General features: G+C 34.2%; 5 protein-coding genes across 9 annotated transcripts in view; 3 read left to right on the top strand and 2 right to left on the bottom strand.

The window, feature by feature from the left end:
- The first annotated feature begins 1317 nt into the window (after window positions 1-1317).
- Window positions 1318-4497, top strand: l(2)10685 (5-methylcytosine rRNA methyltransferase l(2)10685). 3 transcript variants are annotated; one of them, XR_013058023.1, is made up of 9 exons: window positions 1318-1586; window positions 1669-1851; window positions 1946-2309; window positions 2375-2557; window positions 2666-2952; window positions 3046-3170; window positions 3241-3378; window positions 3466-3689; window positions 4363-4497. XR_013058023.1 is itself a non-coding variant. In XM_033346985.2 (8 exons), exons 1-8 carry the CDS (start codon window positions 1506-1508, stop codon window positions 3605-3607), a joined length of 1503 nt encoding a protein of 500 aa, XP_033202876.1. In that variant the 5' UTR covers window positions 1318-1505; the 3' UTR covers window positions 3608-3761. The 3 variants fall into 3 exon arrangements, 1 of the variants encoding a protein (XP_033202876.1); XR_013058024.1 differs by lacking the exon at window positions 4363-4497 and having other exon boundaries at window positions 3267-3378; window positions 3466-3606; XM_033346985.2 differs by lacking the exon at window positions 4363-4497 and having other exon boundaries at window positions 3466-3761.
- On the bottom strand, window positions 3772-8566 carry MFS3 (major facilitator superfamily transporter 3). The gene is made up of 9 exons (XM_033346984.2): window positions 8144-8566; window positions 6515-6747; window positions 5867-6100; window positions 5696-5783; window positions 5142-5374; window positions 4904-5053; window positions 4705-4837; window positions 4371-4612; window positions 3772-4110 (listed from the first exon to the last, which is right to left on the bottom strand). Exons 1-9 carry the CDS (start codon window positions 8160-8162, stop codon window positions 3934-3936), a joined length of 1509 nt encoding a protein of 502 aa, XP_033202875.2. The 5' UTR covers window positions 8163-8566; the 3' UTR covers window positions 3772-3933.
- Window positions 8567-9230: 664 nt separating this feature from the next.
- On the top strand, window positions 9231-10229 carry LOC117164064 (sperm flagellar protein 1). The gene is made up of 3 exons (XM_033346846.2): window positions 9231-9452; window positions 9534-9821; window positions 9908-10229. Exons 1-3 carry the CDS (start codon window positions 9341-9343, stop codon window positions 10174-10176), a joined length of 669 nt encoding a protein of 222 aa, XP_033202737.1. The 5' UTR covers window positions 9231-9340; the 3' UTR covers window positions 10177-10229.
- A 96-nt stretch (window positions 10230-10325) lies between these two features.
- Window positions 10326-11165, bottom strand: LSm3 (U6 snRNA-associated Sm-like protein LSm3). The gene is made up of 3 exons (XM_033346850.2): window positions 10992-11165; window positions 10793-10900; window positions 10326-10679 (listed from the first exon to the last, which is right to left on the bottom strand). The coding sequence occupies exons 1-3, from the start codon at window positions 11010-11012 to the stop codon at window positions 10497-10499; spliced, it is 312 nt and encodes a 103-aa protein (XP_033202741.1). The 5' UTR covers window positions 11013-11165; the 3' UTR covers window positions 10326-10496.
- Window positions 11166-11438: 273 nt separating this feature from the next.
- The window catches only part of SCAR (wiskott-Aldrich syndrome protein family member 3 SCAR), a 35536-nt gene continuing 26730 nt past the window's right edge, over window positions 11439-20244 (top strand). The window contains exon 1 of one of the 3 annotated variants that reach the window (XM_033346839.2): window positions 11439-11649. The gene's annotated coding sequence lies outside the window, so the exon portion shown is untranslated. Of the gene's footprint in view, window positions 12314-20244 lie in introns of all 3 variants that reach the window. The other 2 variants (XM_033346838.2, XM_033346840.2) reach the window with 2 other exon arrangements.

Below are 20244 nucleotides of genomic sequence, written 5' to 3'. Positions count from 1 at the left end.
GAAGGGAGAGAAAGGGACGGTGGCGAGAGAACGAGAGGGAGGACGGCGCGCGCGCGAGCGCGATCGCGTGAGGGGCGGGAGGAGGGTATAGTCGTCGTGAGCTCCTTACAGTGCATTGCCTTTACGATCCCTCGAGTCCCCGTCACACCCCGTGCCCCGACAAATCGCGTACGACGTGCCTCTCATGAAGAGATCCACGAAACCAGCTTCGCCGTCGAGCGATTCGGGTCGTCGAGATTCATCGAGAGGAAGAGTTTCTGTATGCGTGACAATGAACACAAAAGTATTGACGAGGTATGTGTCTCTGGGCATACACAGGGTATACCGCACCCCATGGACTAGAGTTGTGATCTTCACTTGGAAGCAAAAGAGCTGATCTCCTGCGCGACGACGCGACGTTCTCTTTTCGTTCCCCTCGAGAACACTGAACTCGCGTCTACTGTCTATAGTGGAGACTTTCACCAGAGTATGTTGTACGCGTTTCGAGGGTAACAAGATTATCGTGTCGGCCTCACTCGATTCTCAATTTACATTTCTCACTCTATAGATACGGTGGAATTTTTCGAAATCACATCGCGCGAATGCCAGAGGACATGTTATATGTTCAAGGAAGATTTTACGACCAGGTCTATGAAACGCGTAAATATCGTAAACGCGTAAATTCCGTAAATACGAAAAATCGTGCATTAAAGCGTTGTAAATTATGGGAAAAATTTCAAAGTTTCCTAGAATACGTTGCAACTTCATTCTTCAGGTACCGAGGTTTGTATACCTCCGAAAACAATTTACAAGCTGAGATGGTTTATAGCATCTAAAATAGGTTCTTCGAGTAGAAACTTTCGAAACAGCCACGTTTCATGGCGCACGGGCGCCTTCGCAAGAGGGGAGCACAAAGATGTGTTCGTCCTCATCCCCACCACCCCCATTCACTCCATCTTGCTCGGCACGTTTCTCATCTCGATGTCACGACAAATACGTCGCTTCCTTGTCGTCTGCATCTAATATAATACATAGGTCGATTAGGTATTGTATATACTTACGCGTGCATGCATATAACTTTTCAGTTTTTGTTTGTATCCTACGACGTGGAGTTTGCAGTAAAGAAAGTCGGCAAAGTAGGAAAAGAAAGGGTCACGCAGAAGTAAACGCTGAATTGATAAAAAAGATGTGACGTCCAGTGTTAGAGACAAGTAGCACCGGTAGTACCGTAACTCGTGGATTTGTCGGTTGTCCTGTTTCACCTGTACCTGCAGTTCACGCCGGATCACGCCCTTCTTCTTTACACCGCTCTCACTAACGGTTAATCGTCGTCAACTACTTCTTGCGTTCGAAAGAAAATTGAATACACAGCTAGCGCCATCGAGTAGCGATATCGAGTAACGAATTTTGCCGCCTCTTCGGTTTCTTTATTTTCAAGTATATCAGACACATATATACTTGGGAACGTAAGTTAGAGAGCTCATGACATATTCGGTTCCAATCGACTAATTGGATATTTCAAAAGAATGATAGTGCTACTTAATAAGTTAAAACTAAAACAGATTGTACAAGTATCTGCTCGATATGCACATGAAAAGATTCACTGGGTTTGTATCTTTATAACCCTATGATTAGAACTCAAACATTCTCTTTGAATACATTTGAAAGAATATATAATTATTATCATAGGCTAAACTGAAGAAAAAGAAAGCGGCAAAAGATAAAGCACTTGAACATTTTAATGAGTTTTACGCAGGCGTTTATGGAGATAAGTGGCCAGATATACGAGCTGCATTATTATCAGAAGAATCTAAATATATGGCTGTGGTTAATAATTTCAGTGATCCAGAAAGAATCCAGTCTGAGTTGGAGGTACATTATTGTAATACCGATAATATTGCAGATAATAATCGTAAACTGAAAGTATTAAAAATGTTGAAGAGTTGTATCGATAAAATTGTTACAGTTACTTGGTGCAATAAATTTGAGGAGTTTATATAATGTACAAAAAGAAAATGTAGAATTCTTTAAAGCTAAAAGAGCAGCAAGATATGGTAATTTGCCAGATAAACAAAATTCAGAGGACATTACAACATCTAAAGATCAATTAGCAGAACTTCAAACAACTTATTCTACTAATTATCCAAATTTATTCGAAACATTAAATGCTGAAACTACTGAATTTGTTAAGGAAGATCAACGAATACCTACAGAACTAAAATCAATAGATGACAATTTAAATGAAGTGGAATTAGATACCAATCGTATCGTCAATTCATCCGTAGACTCAGCTATACTTCAGGAATATATACCTGCTACCAAAATAAAAGGTTTGTTTAATTCTAATGTTTCTTTAATCAAAATTGAAATATGTATTTACAAATATGTTTTATAGGCTTGGATGATTGGGTTTTGGAATCTGACTATTATAGGTTTTATGATAAAGCTAGTGATTTTCAAATAAATGTTGAGAAAGAATTTGTTCTGCCATTTCCAGAACATTTGCATATATATGCTTTTGAAAGAGAAAATAACAGTAGATTTCCAAATCCTAAGAAAGGATCTACTGGTGTTTCAGGTTTGTATCATTTTCTATGGATTTTAATAATAATAATAAATTAAATGTTTATGTATTTTAGAATATTTTATGAATTATTTTATTACTAACATATCCTATATTTTTTAGATTATTACTTGTTTGATGGTGGATCTATACTTCCTGTGTTGGCTCTAGATATACAGTTTAATGATATGGTCCTTGATATGTGTGCTGCACCTGGAGGGAAAGCTTTGACCATCCTCCAAACTCTTATGCCTCGTATACTGGTTGCTAATGATGTTACAGAATCTAGAATAAAAAGACTCAAAAACGTTATGAATCAATATGTTTCAAACATGTGTGAAAAAGAAAATATGTTAATTATAACACAACAAGACGCCAGAGCAATTGATGAGAATGGTAGATATAACAAGGTGTCCAGTTTGATACAATGTTTTCTATTGTTTACTTACTTTGTGAATGGAACAATATCTTATTCAATATTTTACTCCTCTTAACTTTTTTAGATCTTAGTTGATGTACCATGTACAACGGATAGGCACATTTTACATTCTGATGACAACAATATTTTCAAACCAAGTAGAGTTAAGGAAAGATTAAAAATGCCAGAAGTTCAGTCTGAGATTTTAACGTCAGTAGATAAGATATCTTATTTTATATTTTTTAAGTTTGTCATAAATAATTGTATTTCCTTTCTATAGGACTGCATTGAAATTGGTTTCAGTAGGAGGTACAGTTGTTTATTCAACATGTTCACTTAGTCCTGTACAAAATGATGGTGTTGTACATGTAGCATTAAAAAAAGCGTGGGAAGAAAACAATTCTGTTATGGTCGTAAAGTACGTATTTATATATTTCTCTAAATAAATAATACTATTATTTTTATTGTTGATATTGACTTCTGATATATTATATAATTCTCATAGAGATATGACAGAAGCACTGTTACCCTTACGATGTCTATATAACTTTGGTAACATTGACTTAAAATATGGTCATATTGTTGTACCTAATCTGAAAAATAATTGGGGACCAATGTATTTTTGTAAAATGGTGAAAGTGCAATAGGTGTGAATGACTGAGAGCCCATTGGATAATTAAAATTAAATAATTAAATAATGAAATAATTTATATTTCTATGCAGACAATTGTAAGTATGTAACATGTTGCTATAAAAAAGAGTAATATTTAATAAATATGTACATGTACAGTTGTAATGTAAGAGGTTATAATTATATTTTATTATTTATTGTGATAAATAATGTGAAAAATGAAACAGTTCATTAATGATATTAAATATTTAAGTAATTTCTTTCGCACAAGATGATTACTAAACCTAATTGTTCAATATGAAGTTCAAAAATCAATTCACATCATACACTCAAAAATTACATTCACTTCATAGACTTTTCTTTTAATGGTAATGTTTGATCGCTTGCTTCTTCATCAGCTGGTTTAATTTTGTTCCAAGGTTGTTCTTCTCCACTTCCAAAAATAGTGTAGACTAATATCTCGATTATGTATAATGAAACAGTTGTATAAAATATAATCCTCCATGCTCCTATAGTTTGCTATAAAACATTTGATGATAATAATATTAATGATAACATTATAGTTACTGAGATAAAGTATTCGATAGAAAAAATGTAAAATAAATCGAATTTTGCACTTTATTCATAAATAATCACTATACCATAACGTAAAATCAATCCCTTAATGTTTCGAGTTTTTTTTAAATCTAATAAATGTATAAATTTGTTTCATGTTTTCATGCCTAGAAGCTTGTTGCTTGAGAGGTGTTAATGATATTTTACTGTATATAGATACTTACATTTCCGTATGTCAATTTTCCGACAAATATTGGTACAACAAACCCAGGTATGGTAGCAACACAGTTTGTAATGGCGACAAGAGTACCAGCAAAATTTGGTGCAATATCAATATGATTTGATAAGAACCCGCTATACATTCCACCGATACATGTTACTCCAATAGTCATTAATGTAACCGCTAATGTTCGACTACAACCAACATATGATACTCCTATTAAACATATCATGGGAATAACGGATGCTAAAAAGAAATATATTTTTGACTGTTATTACCTAACCCAATTGTATGCTTTTAAATTATACATATACAGTATATACAAATAGTAAACTTACACAACAGTGTTCCAATTTTTCTCGATACCGTTACCGTAATTAATTTTTTGTCTTGCATAATGGCTAGTATCTTACTAAGCACCATAGTAAAAATCCACATACATAAAAATGGCATCGAAGAAAGACCAGCATTCTATAGAAAAAGAGAGTTATTAGCGATATTAATTTAAAAAATTTTAAGTTCTTGCTCAATACTTACAGAACTCATATCGAACTTCAGTACTTGATTCATAAAAGTAGGCAGCTCGATAAGCAACATGTACCAACCAAAATTACTGCAGAAATGAGCGATTAAGATTGCCATAAATGGTTTAGATCGTAATACCTCGCCCCAGGGAACTGATAATTTCTGAACAATATTACGAATATAACAAATAAAGATACTAATTATACATATATAAAAGTCTTAAATATGATTTTTGTAAAATTTGACAAACCTCTTTATGTCCGCTGTTATTTTTATTCTGACCTAAAGATTCCATAATATAATCCTTTTCCTCTTGACTAATAAACCTCGTTTGTTCCTCTGGGCTATCTTCAATCATAATCCACCATGCTGTACACCAAATTAGACAAAGTGCACCTTCGATATAAAATATCCATATCCATTCGAAATTTGCAGCCAATATTCCCGTTAAGAGTATAGAAATCACAGTACCTAGAGCAGTTCCTACAGAAAATAAAAGTTATGTATAGTTTCAGAGATAGATGATTGACTGTGGAAGCGAAAATTAAAAATTTGAGAAATTTTTATTTTCGTGCATAAATTTTCAATATATTATTAAATGCTTCAAGCTGTAATCATTAATCGATAAAGGCAGTTTCATGTTATTGTATTATGTATAGATTAATGTAACCCGTAAAGTAGTGTAACCGAAGTTGTAGTTTCAACCTTTCCCGATTTTTTATTTAAATGAAATAAAAAGATTATACCTTTAGATAATAAAAATTCCAAATTATTTAATTTCAATTAGCAAAAATTTTATTTTACCTGCATAAACAATCGAGGCAAGGACGCTTCTCTCGTTTGGTGGAGCCCACTTAGCAATCATAATGTGCATTGCCGGAAATGTTACACCCTGTAATTTTATAATTTTATTATAATATTACATATTTAATTTCAACACCTATTCGGAATATTTAATAGTTTTTTTTTACTAACACCACCGATTCCTTGAATAAATCTCATCAGGATGAAGAGAGAGTAATGCATTTCAGCAGCAACAGGTGATAATATAGATGCTACGAGGTTTAGAAATACCGATCCGTTCATCACCCATTTGGCAGATAAGAGTTCAGCCATTCTGCCGCCCGGAAGTAAGGATACCATATAGCCCCAAAAGTATGACGATAAAATAAGACCTTGCAAAGGTTCATTCCACACGAATGGGCCATCCTATATAAATAAATATCAATATCACATCTCTTTTCAACAAAAATTTCTATTTATCTTGTGGAGTTTGATATACAGCACGATTAGAGAAATCGTGAGAAATAAAAATAAAGTAATAGATTTATTTTTCTATACGAAAGTAAGAAAATATATAGCAGGATAAAATTTTATATAATGTAATCTTTATTTTATTACGGATCGAATTATTGTCGTCCATATTATACTGATGCAACTATGTTAAAATGGAATCATTGAAAGGTAAATACGATTATATTTTATTTTTTTTGCATTGTATCTAAGTATGAAGTTCCCATGTACGAAAATTGTTAATATATCTTAATGCAAAATTACTATTTAAAAAATTGATATTACTAATTGTTATAAAGTTATCAGTAATACATTTATACATATATGTACCTCGGTGATTGTTTTCGTCTCGTTGGAAAGAACACTATCGTGGTGACATTCGTCCATAGTAATTACAGTTGTATTCTCAGATTCCAATTGATGCAACGCGGATAACTTTACAGCAGTGTGGTTCACCATAGCTACGATAGCCACACTTACGTTTACCTTGAACCCGTAGATGATGGCGAGCCCGATAGAACCCATGATTGCCATCAGGTACCGTATAGGGAATATAATGTGTCCTACAAATACATTTAAAGTCGACGTGTTGATTATTTATAAATAAGCAAAAACGAATTTTCAGATATGATTGACTCGGTAATATGATACCGCGGGGAAAATCATACCGCAAGATACGAACAGAGGACGTGCCGTTTGGCACGAAGTACAGGTGAAGGAGTCATCAGGTATTCGACTTCTTCATCTGTTTGTGCGGTTATACGATTTTGTATACGTATTGTGCACATGAAAATAATACATTTTTTTTCGAAAATAGATTCAAATATCCTAATTATATTTCTGTTCTATAATTTCTAGAGCTATCTTTAAATAAAGAATTCAATTCTTTAATATAAATAAGGGTTTATTAAATAAGAAAGTCAAAAGATAAAGATATAACTTATATGATCTTTCTCTTGTAATTTAGTTATATTTAATTAGACTTTTATTTTAAAAGTATTGTGTAGGTATATTATTTGTCTCGAGATATTCTTTCATCCAGGACAGAATTATGAATTATAAGAAATATTAGGAAAATACTGACAGATATACCGACAGATATACTGACAGATATGAAAGAATGTTGTAATTACACATTCCTATCATATGTAGTATTTTCGTGTTGATAAATAATATTTTATCATGGTTTATTTGATAACTCTATATTCAATCACTTTTTAATAAAAATGATAGCCGTAAGCAGATGCGTTCAGTGTACTAAAGCGAATATCTTTTATAAATTTTTAAAACTTTCTTTTTATCGCAAGCATTTATTTTCGATCCAGATATAGGTCAACGAGCACGTAAAACGAAGTTCCAGAATATCACTTGTCAAAGAACTGCTAAACAAATATATTTAACACAACAATATTTACTTCAATGAAGATCAAATAATAATACAAATAGTAAATTAATGTTTTATATTTTGGATTGTCATAGATTGTCAATTACATTTGTCTATGTAAACATAAATGGAAAATATATTAACTATGAAGAGATAAAACTTTACAGGAAAAATTATCACCTACGTATGTTAACGATAAAACCAAAGAATTGCATCAACCATATAAGAAATAACAACGCGGTTTACAACTTGATTACATATCGCTTCAATTTACGTCTTATTCCCCAATTATCTAAAAATTTGAATATAATATATAATAAATTTTTTAGCTTTATTCTAAACTTATATAGTTGTTTGATACTGAAGTATTTGATATTGAAATATTCCAATAAAAAATTTGAAATATAGATCAGAGGACATTTGAAGGTCATAGGTATGGAGCTTCTATGAGAAAAGTGTGATGTAAATTGTAAGAGCTGGAATTTACTCATCGTTTCCACTTTTTCGAAAGAAAGTTATTAATATCCAATCTCTAGTTTAGAACATATTAAAAGTAAAAAACTGTAATTACTCACCCTTGTGTTCTTCAGTCATGTTTTTTCTTGAGTCAACGACTAACAATCTCTTTCACCACTTCGAAATATACTTTTTGTAAGACGATAAAATTTTTTAACGTAGTATGACTAAAAATCTAACTTTATAATATGTTTAAAATTAATAATTATCGACCACTTGTTATTTTCAATCTCACGATCATCCAAATTCGACAAGAAACTTAAATTTGGAGAATATAATTTATTTGAAGAATATCGAATTTTAACCGGTTATCGAATATTTAAATTCAAAATTATCATTTCTTCTGATTCGATGCCTAGTGCGTGCAACGTGCCACTGAGGTCGAATGTGATGCTTCTGTTTCCTCAAACCTTTCCGAGGAGTACGGGCGTGCGCCTCTTCTATAAATGCCATACCCCGCGTGAACGCAGGCTCGAACGCACCGTCCTCAAACACCTCCGTCGTTGTGACGTGATCATATTTACGCTGAACCTGTCCATTGATTCCAAGAATGTCTCTTTTCGATTTTAGTGAAATACAAGAAGTACAAACGCTATCGAAATACTTCATCCCTATTTGACTGCTAATACGTGCAACATTTACTTTCCGTTATGAATATCCGAATTAAAATACCAAGTAAATATCACGTTTCCAAATATCATTCATTCAAATCTTAACTTGCTTTTTTTTAAATATATTACTCGAGAAATTTTGACTGTATTAAATTATCTAATACATTCACAACGAATAAGTTATTTAGATATTCGTTGCTAGTTAAATTGAAAAGTTGAATTGAAGAAAACTATAGACTAGAAAACTATGAATTTGATTGATTTGTAATTATTTGAAAATTTATATAAGACAAATAAAAGTTAGTTTTTTATGTAATTGAATCTAATTTTTTAGTTGCATCTTATGCAATGTTCGAAGTTTAGTTGTCATTCCGCTTACCGTTATTTAATCTGACGCAATGTGGTACACGTGACGTTTGCCATGAGCATAGTTCTGAAGTTAAGACGTGGTAAAACAAACTAAAATTAATCAAACCGATGCAAAATGAAGTTGCATTCGTAAAGAGCATGCAGTATACATATTATGTCGACCTAATAAAAATTTGCAGGCTGACAGAATGTAACAAAGATATAGCGATACATTCGTAAATTTCAATGTATGAAAAAGTCATTTTCTGATTTTACTGTTGTAAATGATAGAGAAATATGAGTGTAGAATTAGAATCTACTGCGAACCTCGAAGAAATATATACTTGGATGGAGCAAATACCATTTTCCAAACCAAAAAAAAATCTTGCTCGAGATTTTTCTGACGGTGGTATAAAACAAAGTTCATATTTTAGAAAATAATTTTGCAATTCTTTGTGTGATATTTAAAATATATTTCAATAACTTTTAGTTTTTATGGCTGAATTGTTAAAACGCTACTATCCCAGATACGTCGATATACATAATTATATTCCTGGAAATAGTATTGCAAAAAAAATAGACAACTGGTGCACTTTAAATCGCAAAGTACTTTCAAAACTTGATGTAAAATTAGGAAAAGACGTGATCAATCAACTAGCAAATTCGCAACCTGGTGTTATCGAAAAAATTTTAATCGAACTGCGAGCTAAAATTTTAAAAGATTGTAATGCGGATAGAAATTCTTTATATGCCGAATATGAAGAAGACGAAAAGAAAGGTAAGTGAATGATTACAATAAATATAAAATCTCGTGTAAAAATTTGTATAAGAAATTATTTAAGCACAATTTCATTCCTTGAAAAGAAATTGTTAAGTCAGTGCTCAACCCAGAAGAAATAGCAAATAAAACTGTTCCGCGTCATGTCTTCGTTCGACTAAAACAAGAATTAGAAGAAAAGAATGAACTGATAAATATTCTTCATCAAAAAGTGTCTCACCTAGAATCTCTGATAAAACTGAAAGATCAAAGAATTACAGATCTTACGTCACAAATTATAAAACCCATAGAACAAAGTATTACACCAAGAACTTTTGCAGCTAGTACAATTTCAAAACTTCGAACGAAAATATAACTCGCCAAAATTTAAAAAATAATCCTTTAAGAATATTTTAAATAAAATTGTACTCCAACATTTATATTATTTATAAACATTTAATGTAATGTACTGTTTTAATATAGTGTACCACAATTTAGTTTCTTTTGTCACGTTTAAATTATAAATTCTATATTTATGTTATATTTAGCTTTATTCGAATTAAATCCGTTACTTTCACAAATTTCTTACAACTGTCAAATGCTAGTACAAAAGATTGATAAAATCGTATCAACATGGAACTTAACTCAATATTATCTATCTCTTATGTTTAGATAAATTATATATAAATAGAAATTTTATATCGGTGCTCTCATGCTTGGTGGTGAAACCAAAATTACTCCATCCCCACGAACAAAAAGCATAGAGATATTTCTTTTAGTTGTACGATATACTTCTTCGTAAGTTTCTTCATCAATTTCTACTGTAGTTACAGTCTCTTCTGCTTCACCCAATACCATATTTAAATGCTGATCATAAGCCTGCAATGAAAAGTTTTTGTATAATAATTAAATATAAAACAGGTTAAGAGATATATACATAGATATAATATAGTAAATAACAGGTACAATATACTTGTAAAAATGATATTTACATGTAACCGTCCTCGTAATTCTCTCTCATTTCTCATTTTAACATATATTCTCTCATCCAGACTCAATCTTATAAGATCTAGGGGTTCTTTAACATTTATTGCTGGTACCTGAAAATGTATATATACATATATATATGTATATATATAAGAATAGAGTAGGTTAGGTTCATATTCAGAACTTTAAATCAAGTGTTTTTACCTGCTCTGTCTCATCAGCCATAATGTCATTAAATTATTTTTAATTTGCTGCTAAAACCAGATTGAGTTTTATGTTTATACAACTATAAATGCTTGGTTAAAACTCTTTATACGCTCACCCAACTATCGCGCGGCATCATTCGGAATTCGGATAAACCGGCAATACTATCATTTCATCATACCATACAACCACCCGGTAAGTGGCGCCACATATTCCTTGAAATATATTTTCTTTACTTAAATGTACATAATTTTGCTTTTCATTTGTCAAAATTTAATTTGTTGTATACATTTGTCGTATTATTTCTAACGACAACGGGGCAATTTAGATCTATTTCGTAAAATGTTCTTTTTGGCAGAAAAGGTATTTTGATTTTCCCGCGTGCTAGTTATTAGGTTACACGCATCGAGGAATAGGCGCTAGTAGTCAACGATAGGAATCAGCGTAGCTTGAGGTATTGCTAGAGCGAACAAGCGCGAGGGAGCGAGCAACGCCATTTTCTCGATTCGCGGGTGAAGACTGCGTGCAGTGTGTGAATCATTTGGCAAAGTTTTTTCACGTTTCTGCTTAACGACGTCGAAATTACGAGCTGTCCAACGGCTCTGGTGCATTTATCAGTGTTATGTATAGACACGCGGCCAGCTGTACGGTAGATATGGTGAGTTCAGAGAGATCGAAGCGCTCCCGGGAGACGTGACGTCTTGTCAGTCGGCCTTTTCCCATTCCCCCTTCTCGGTGAGCTCCCGCAGGGATGGGTCGTGCAGAGTTGTCGCTTATGATAACGTAACACAGACTAAACGGTTAACGGAGCGTTCGTTCGAAATTCTTGTCAGCTACGATTTTGCGTGTAATAAAAAGAGTCTTGAAGGAATCAGGAGTCCGTAGAATGTATGGTTCGAGCCAATGGGCGGAGGTTTAGGGCGGCACATGGCTGTTGGGGCGCCGGCTGTGCAGGGGGTGGTTTTCCCGACGCTAGTTCGAACTGACGAAAATTCACCGTTCTTGTCAGTCACTGTACTGTGTGCGTATGTATCTTTTAATCGAGATCGCGTGTAATTGCGGCCGGTCACGGTTCGGATAACAAGTTCATAGTGACAGTGGAAAGAGAAGTACTCCGTTATATGTCTCGATTTTCTTACCGAAGAGAAGAAGCAACTGGAGGCTTCAGCCTTTCGCGGATTACGCGCGTCTCTCGTGTGCTGTTCTGCATTTTCTTCACGTAAAGCTCGGACAAAGGAACCAGCAGTGATCACGGACGATTCTCTTCGAAGAGAAATATTTGGCTATCTTTGTGTTGCTGCGAACCAACTACAACGGGCAACGTAAGCTCTTCTCCTTCACATATACTTCTCTGAATTGTAACACTGTGTGAACCGCTTAATTTGACCTTCCACGATGATTTATCAATGGACCGTTAGATCGTACGGAATGTGTATGCGTCAGCATTATCGATCGATGCTTGTTGACATACTCGAGATTCGTTCCTTTTTTTTTCCTGCGAAAGCGTGGTACAATACACTTTTCCATCTAATTTGATTCATTTTCATAGGCGTAACGTCCAGAGATTTCAGAGGTTATTTCTTAATTTTCCTTATATTTATGTGACCAATATATCTCGCGCAAACGAGTTAGTAAAAGGTACTTTTCTTGTGAAATGTTAAACGTTACCGATAGTATAGCTGCTTCAACGAAGACGAATTTTGCCGCAGTTTTATCGTATCTCTTACATCGTTACAGATGTCTATTGCGATCCTATAATACATGGCGCTTGGTGATTAAAATTCACCGTGACATTCATGCGCCAATTAGCTCGCCCGGCCTTTCGACCTTGTTGACATTTTAAACGTTTCCTGCCCTCCCAAGAAATCCGATAGCTAACTTCATACGTACTTTCAACGGTTACCTCGCTAATCTTAGATCATCTTTTTCCAATAGGTCTTCCCGTGCGTATCACTTCTGTCATTCTACAAATTCCCCTCCGCTATAGGTGCATACATAGCCGCGTTCACAATTTGTTGGTTTTCAAATTTGCAGAACGAAATTAGCTGGTGCAATATGTTATCAATAAGATGAAATTAAGGATGGTTGCATTGTTTTCACAAAAATAGTTTATTGTCTGGATTATTCTTTGTTTTCTTGGCGACTAACGTTAGGGAACTATGGAATAGTGTAATTAACGTAGTTAATAGATGTAATTTACGCGTTGCATATTTTTAGAGATAATTGTTGGTTGTTTGAATTTTTTCGCTGATTTATCATTTGGTAGTATCTGTATTTTACTGAACAGTGATGCGATAAGTTTATGATACATACACAGGTTTTATAATATTACGCCGTGAGTACCCGATTAACCGGTTTAATTGAGACCAGACAACCCCGTTAAATCGAGACCAATTGGTTAATTTGGGGGAAATGATTAAACTGAATATGTTTATCTATAAAATTTCGTTCGTCTGTGATTTTACAGACGAACATTTACTGATATTTCTTTTGATATCTCAAATGTCTTGGATGATTTTATTACTTGATTTTAATAATAATATACGTATAGTTAACTAAAAAATTTTTATCGAATTCAACGTAGAAAAAATATAATAAATATGTACTTGTTTCATCATACAATAGAAAATTTTCCAGGTACCATTTAATTCAATTAAACTACCATGCTTTTTTTCATTGAACAATAAGAAGTGTGTGGCGCTGAGCGATGTATATACGTATGTAATCATTAGTTGTTAGTTTTAACAGTAACACGCGCTAATTTGTATCGAATCGTGTGCACTCGGTGAATTTCGGTACGCTGCAAAGCAGATTGCGTATTTGCGCTTGTTTAATTCGGATACATACTATGTACGTAATATCTTGATCTTGAACAGGATGGAACATTTGTGAAAACGGATGAATATTTTTGCGCGATCTTCCATAGGTTTGCACGTTTGTATCCGGTTTTATATTTTACGTTTGATCTTTTTAATGAGAAATATGTACCTTGGTCTCATCGTCAACTAAACAATGTAATTAATCTTATTCACTTGTTTAATAAATTATGATAAGTTATTAAATATGAATATCGTAAATAGATTATGCAAGGGAAAATTACATGCGCCAAAGATTTATTTAATCTACATTTCGAATTAACATCGACTAATGAAGACTATATACAGGGTGGTTGGTAACTGGTGGTACAAGCGGAAAGGGGGTGATTCTACGTGAAAAAAGAAGTCGAAAATATACAATAAAAAAATTTTTTTTTTTTAATTTTTCCATCGAGACAACGATCTACAGCGAGATCCGTTATAACGTACCGCACGCGTACCGAGCGAAAATTCAAAGTCGATTTTCTCGAAAACAAAGCCTCAAACGAAAAATTTTTATTCTATATTTTCGACTTCTATTTTCGCGTAGAATCACCCCCTTTCCGCTTGTACCACCAGTTACCAACCACCCTGTATAAAAGACGGTGGCAATATAACTAGGAACGAAAGAGATCGCTATAAAATTATCGTTAATGCAGCTTTATTTTTGAGCAAAGTGACTTTAACAGTATCGTATCAAATATTCAGTTCTATTACTTTCTTAAGTTTATAAAGATATGGATTTACATAAACATTTGCAGTTCATCGGCAAATATGTCAATGATATATTTATCATAGTTGGACGGTTCATCGTCTTGACTTGGGAATCGAACGATTTTTCACCAATGTTACATGAATAATATTGTAAATCGCTGTATTATGTATAGAGCGAAACGCGCATATATACGAACACGTGTTGGGACACGCGACGTGTGCGGGAGACCGAATTCAAAATAACCGTGTGTTTTATGGGTGGAGTACCGTCGAGATATTTCTTTATTCATGAGTGTAAACGACGAAGCGGCACGGTGTGCATTAATCCTTTGAAATGGTCGCACCACCAAAGCCCACCAAGCCGACGAGTGTGTTTTTAACGCTCGTGTGCATTGAAACGTTTTACGCGGAAAACAGAATGACAAATTTATGCATCGGGTAAACACAAGCAGCGAGTTGCTTCGCGGACTTGTGCATTTGCCAAAGATGGTAGGCATCGATGGTTGATGACACGTTATTACCATAGAAGATGCGCGTTTGGTGCTTTAAATACGTAATTAGGCAATTGCTCCTTTATGTAAAGGGTATTTTTTTACTAAATTTTCTCTTTTTTTTTTTAGGTTTTTGCTTCCTACGTATTGGGTTTCTTGCCCAACTAATTTATCATCTTTAGTTAAAATATCCTAGTAGCATTTCTTTCATTTTTCAAGATATATTAGAATGCTTGAAGCCAGTTGGATTAATGATTTATTATTAAAATTCTTTCTATCATAAAATTAATGCTTAAGGGGGCGGGGGGGGGGGGGAGGGGGGTAAGGTTAATTCGTACAAAAATAAGGCATGTTTTTGTGAATTATTTGTGACGACACAGTTAAAATCTCCTTATTAAAACTAATAGTACATTAAAGTATGACATTTGAAGAATATTGTATAAAATTTTCACGGAGAAATATTAAAAAATACGGCAATGGCAGTAATTATTGTAACGTGTCTCGGAAAAAAGTAGAATTGCTCATAACTTGGTGCTGGATCATCTGAAATCAAAAAATCAAAGTTCGTTCGTTAGGTAACAGTTTTCCCCAGGTAACGCTCGGGGGGTTTCTCGAAATTTCAATTTTTCACTTTTTTGGAACACTTTGAAGGGAAAATTAGCCGCAAATTTTCGCAAAATCGGCTAATTTATCCCTTCAAAGTGTTCCAAAAAAGTGAAAAATTGAAATTTCGAAAGACCCTCCCAGCGTTACCTGGGGAAAACTGTTACCTAACGAATGAACTTTGATTTTTTTATTTCAGATGATCCAGCACCAAGTTATCAGGGGCACCGCAATTCTACCTTTTTTCCGAGACACGACCGAATAATTGCTGCAATTGCCGCATTTTTTAATATTTCTCCGTGAAAATTTTATACAATATTCTTCGAATGTCATACTTTAATCTACTATTGGTTTTAATAAAGAGATTTTAACTGTGTCGTCACAAATAATTCACAAAAACATGCCTTATTTTGTACGAATTAACCTTACCCCTCCTCCCCTTAATCGTAAGAATCGTAAGAATCAGTCAAATAAAAAATTTCTAGTGGAAGATGTCAAACGTTTATTCACTATCAAAGTTGCCAAATTAGTGCATAGTAACGCTAAATTGATCCGAAAGAAAAACGCGAGATCAGCTAAAATGACCAGATTCACATTTACATACGATCTTAGTTCTAACACCATAATTTTCTAACTTCGTAAAACGTTTCGAACCAAATATCTTTTTCTTCTCAACAGCATCCATGATTGATTTGCATCTCGACCGCTTTTGCCCGCTCGAAGATCCATTCATATCGATTTACGCAGAACGTATTAGCTGTATGCGTCATAAATTCATATTAGTCGGTGGTTTACAAGGCTCACTGCATTTCATACAAACAATAAAGGTTATTCCGTCTTACGGTGATTCAGACGCAAAACCGCAGATGAAGTAACGCGACTGTCAGCGGACAAAAAAAATGATTAAATTCCGCGTACGATGCAGAATCTAGATTTCAACGTTTTATTCTCAAATCCATTATCAACGTGTCGCTAAACAAGTTCTTCTAAAATATCGTATTTCACCGATGAGTTTCCAATTTCACGTGTAAACAAGATTTGGTTTTAAAAGTGTAACTGACTGTTTCGGATTGTTAAAATTCATATAGATATTAAAACGATCAATTGGATTTGCGACACGTTCGGATGACTCGAAGCAAAAGGTTATTTGTTTTGTAACTGTACATTCTAAGCATGCAGAATTACATCGCGACGTATCATCTTCTCAGCTGGTAGAAAGCAACAGTTATATCATCCTGTGAATACTGGTCGTGATGGTGACGATGAAATTCTTAATCATGCCCCTCTAACGCGAGCAATTTTTCAAAATTATTCAAATACGGGAAGTCTTCGTGCGAAATTGAATAACAGACAAGTGATAAATTTAGTTAACACGTTTTACTCGTAGCATGTGCTTTGCGGTACGAGAACTAATTGAACTAAACCACAGTTGTCTAACAGTATGACTACAATAGTACTGTATATATTTAAGCATTGCACGATCGCACCAAACGTTTCGTTTACTTAGCTATCTTACCAACAATGAAACGCTTTCGAACGTATTTATGTCCGTTCTTCGGTCAGAAATTCATGCAATGCAATACGAGAAACGAAACAGGTGCACTGCACGACGCGAATGTTGACCCTTCGTGGGCTGTTTACAGCATAACGGTGCACGGGTAAATGGTAGAAGAATGGTAGAGTAGTTGCCGAAGCACGGTCGAGCGATCATCGGTTCGGAATCCGCCGTAATATCACCATGGCTTTCCACTTTCTATTTTTTTCTTCTTTCTTTTTTTCGAGAAAAAGCGCATCGTTACGCGGCGCATTGTTTCCACATCCGTGGTGATTGCGGAGAGCTCCTCTGTGCTTTTGCCAAACGGTGGAATGTGGCATATGGCAGAAGAAACGGGGACAACTTACCTGCAGGCTTCCATAATCGAGCGTCGTTGCACAATCCAACGCGTTTTGCATCGCGGCTCGTTTGTCCACACTTTCGTGTTGTGTACGGTGCAAGAAAATCTTTGAAACACTTGGTTTAATATCGACGAATTCGATGCAACGATTTTCGACATTATGCCGTAATAATGCGATAATTTCGACATGTTTCTGTCGTTTATACCGTTTCAAAGTAGTAATTGCATTGCCAATAAGTTCCGCGAGAGATACGCATATTTCTGATAATTATACGTAACATTGAAATATGAATGGCATGGGTCAGTAACTGACGCGTTCGTTATTTTCCAAAATATTGCTTACGCGATATTAGCCCTCGGGTATTAACTCAATCTTTTTTACAAGAGATCATCTTTAAATTTTCCATTAATTGTTTGGCTAATCGATTTTTCCGTTAATTGTTGTTTTGATATTTTAACTTCTACTACAGCTGACCATCGAACAATGTGCGCGTATAATTTTGGAATCTTCAAAAACTTGACTATGTATGTACATATACGCGTGTAATAATCTGTTGTCGACTGAAAGCTTTATTCTGTATACTACATATGTACATACACATGCTATTATTGTATTCTTATATTAAAATAAGTTAGAGAAAAGGAAATGTTATTAAGAAAATTACCTAGTATAAGGAAGAGAAAATACGCATATACACACGCGCGCGCTTATGTTATTTAAATGCATATTACATTCGCTGTGATGATCCGATGATTGAAGCACGACTGATCTCACGACAACGGCAATGTTATTGGCATTATGTGCCCGATTGTCTTTTAGCAACGGCGATTCGCGTTCTTTTAAACGCTCTTCGTTAGCCGTCTAGTTTGTTACAAAGTCACGATTTACTACACGGTTTACATATGTACATAGTATGTATCTTTTCGTGGAAACACATACAATATTGACCGAGAAAGAAATCCGCGTTGTACAAACCCATGTTATTTGAGGGTCAGCTGTATGTTATATTTAACTAGATAAAAAGGAAACATCGTTTTGTCGCTCTCAATACGTATTTTTCCGTCGTAATAATTTTTTCCCATACAATGTTCAAATAACGAGTTATTCATGCCTCGCCGATTCACGTCGCCTCCTTCTTTTTATTTCTTTTACTCGTCTCTCTCGACTGTTCGTTATGCTCTTCTTTCATGTTCAATACGCGCGCTTAAATTTCTCCGGCACGATCCAGTGTCACACCAGCCCGACAACTTTTTCTGTCTCGCATAACGATTTTCGAGTTCTGCACCGTGTCCTCTTCTGCTTTCGGCATCTGTCCCAGCGCATCACGTTCATAAAGACAAGATTCAAGCAATATCATATGTATTTATTAATTGGAAATTTGACTCGTCAGTCGTAATTTTTCCTTTACTTCTGTACAATTTTCTTTTCCTTTTACGCGTTTGCTCCTCTTTTATTTTCGATATCTTATTTTTATTACACTAAGTATTCGTAAGTGATTAAATAATTTTGGTACACTAAAAAAGATCCGTTCTCTCTTAATCGAATGCAAATTAATCAAATTTGCAAAGTAGGTATGACAAAATGATGACAAAAATAACACATAATTTTTTTCATACTTTTAAATAGAATTTGTCAAAAATATTATAGACAATCATTAACATGTTACAAGCACCATGTAATATATATATATATATACGTATGCATCTGTGTCCTTAGCAGGATCGTAAAAGGAAAAGAATTGCTCAGAGTAGAATCTAGAATGACTACTTGACCGGTTCTGGTAGAGAAAGATAAAATTATCTACTTGAAGGCAATCTCTGGTTAAAAATTTGTATCTTTGTGTCATACTTCCTTGAAATGTTTTCGCTGTGTCGTAAATTTTTTTCTACATAGGAAAATTTAGACTGACGGTATTGTGGTCATTTTATGATATTGAGACTAGGAGCCTCAATTTCAATCTTCTAAGTAGAAACAAGATAATAGACAAGTTGCAGGTAATGAAGAATACAATACCTTCACTTTTCGCAAGGAAGTTGCTTATACTAAAAAAAAAAAAAAAAAATTACATATACTAAAAACTACACTCTGAGAGTCCAGAAACGTCTGGCTGTTCTTTCTATTAAATTTGTTATTCTATACATATAGCTGTCAAATACTCGTGACAATATTTACTTTCTACAAAAAGTTGAAAACGTGTACATATTTCTGTATATGACATCAGAAATGCAGGAAATCTTGAGAATAAAGAGATTTATTTCTTAAGCAAACATTCAGAATTTTATTATTATTATTATCGAAGGATTACATTCATTGGAAAATCAATTTACACACCTGATATGTGAGATAATAATTTTAATGCATGACAATAATAATCTTCGCATCGAGAACGGTCGGTTTCTGACTAATCAAATTGGAGCAACGAACGTGTAGTACTTATACGCATGGAACAAGTGGATCCGCCTTTGCCGCGTCTTTACTCTCTATTAATCGAGCAGTACATGCTGTTACGTTTGTGTTGCATAATATGTATTCCTACGCAGAATAATACCTGACCGCGTTTTCAGACACATGGTATCCGAGAAATTGGGTCGCGGTTCTAGACCTACCTATATTGGACGATGTACAAAAATATTACGTATGTTCCACGCTGAGTAAAGCAGCGGAAATGCTCCCTGGCAAGCAGTTATCGACTTT

The sequence above is a fragment of the Bombus vancouverensis genome, chromosome 3 (assembly GCF_051014615.1).
Source record: "Bombus vancouverensis nearcticus chromosome 3, iyBomVanc1_principal, whole genome shotgun sequence".
In the NCBI taxonomy this organism is placed as follows: domain Eukaryota; kingdom Metazoa; phylum Arthropoda; class Insecta; order Hymenoptera; family Apidae; genus Bombus; species Bombus vancouverensis.
The sequence above is the reverse complement of the archived record's forward strand: the minus strand, read 5'-3'. Positions and strand labels throughout refer to the sequence as shown.

What these genes read in the sequence shown, in the direction of transcription:
- MFS3 (XM_033346984.2), bottom strand. An exon ending in AAAAATTGGAACACTGTTGT is followed by an intron (nt 4,613 to 4,704) that starts GTAAGTTTACTA and finishes ATTTCTTTTTAG; the next exon opens with CATCCGTTATTCCCATGATA. An exon ending in GAAAATTGACATACGGAAAT is followed by an intron (nt 4,111 to 4,370) that starts GTAAGTATCTAT and finishes AATGTTTTATAG; the next exon opens with CAAACTATAGGAGCATGGAG.
- LOC117164064 (XM_033346846.2), top strand. Translation starts at nt 9,341, where the DNA reads ATGAGTGTAGAATTAGAATCTACTGCGAACCTCGAAGAAATATATACT. An exon ending in TCGAGATTTTTCTGACGGTG is followed by an intron (nt 9,453 to 9,533) that starts GTATAAAACAAA and finishes AATAACTTTTAG; the next exon opens with TTTTTATGGCTGAATTGTTA. An exon ending in TGAAGAAGACGAAAAGAAAG is followed by an intron (nt 9,822 to 9,907) that starts GTAAGTGAATGA and finishes TTCCTTGAAAAG; the next exon opens with AAATTGTTAAGTCAGTGCTC.
- LSm3 (XM_033346850.2), bottom strand. Translation starts at nt 11,012, where the DNA reads ATGGCTGATGAGACAGAGCAG. An exon ending in TGGCTGATGAGACAGAGCAG is followed by an intron (nt 10,901 to 10,991) that starts GTAAAAACACTT and finishes ATACATTTTCAG; the next exon opens with GTACCAGCAATAAATGTTAA. An exon ending in AATTACGAGGACGGTTACAT is followed by an intron (nt 10,680 to 10,792) that starts GTAAATATCATT and finishes TTTTCATTGCAG; the next exon opens with GCTTATGATCAGCATTTAAA.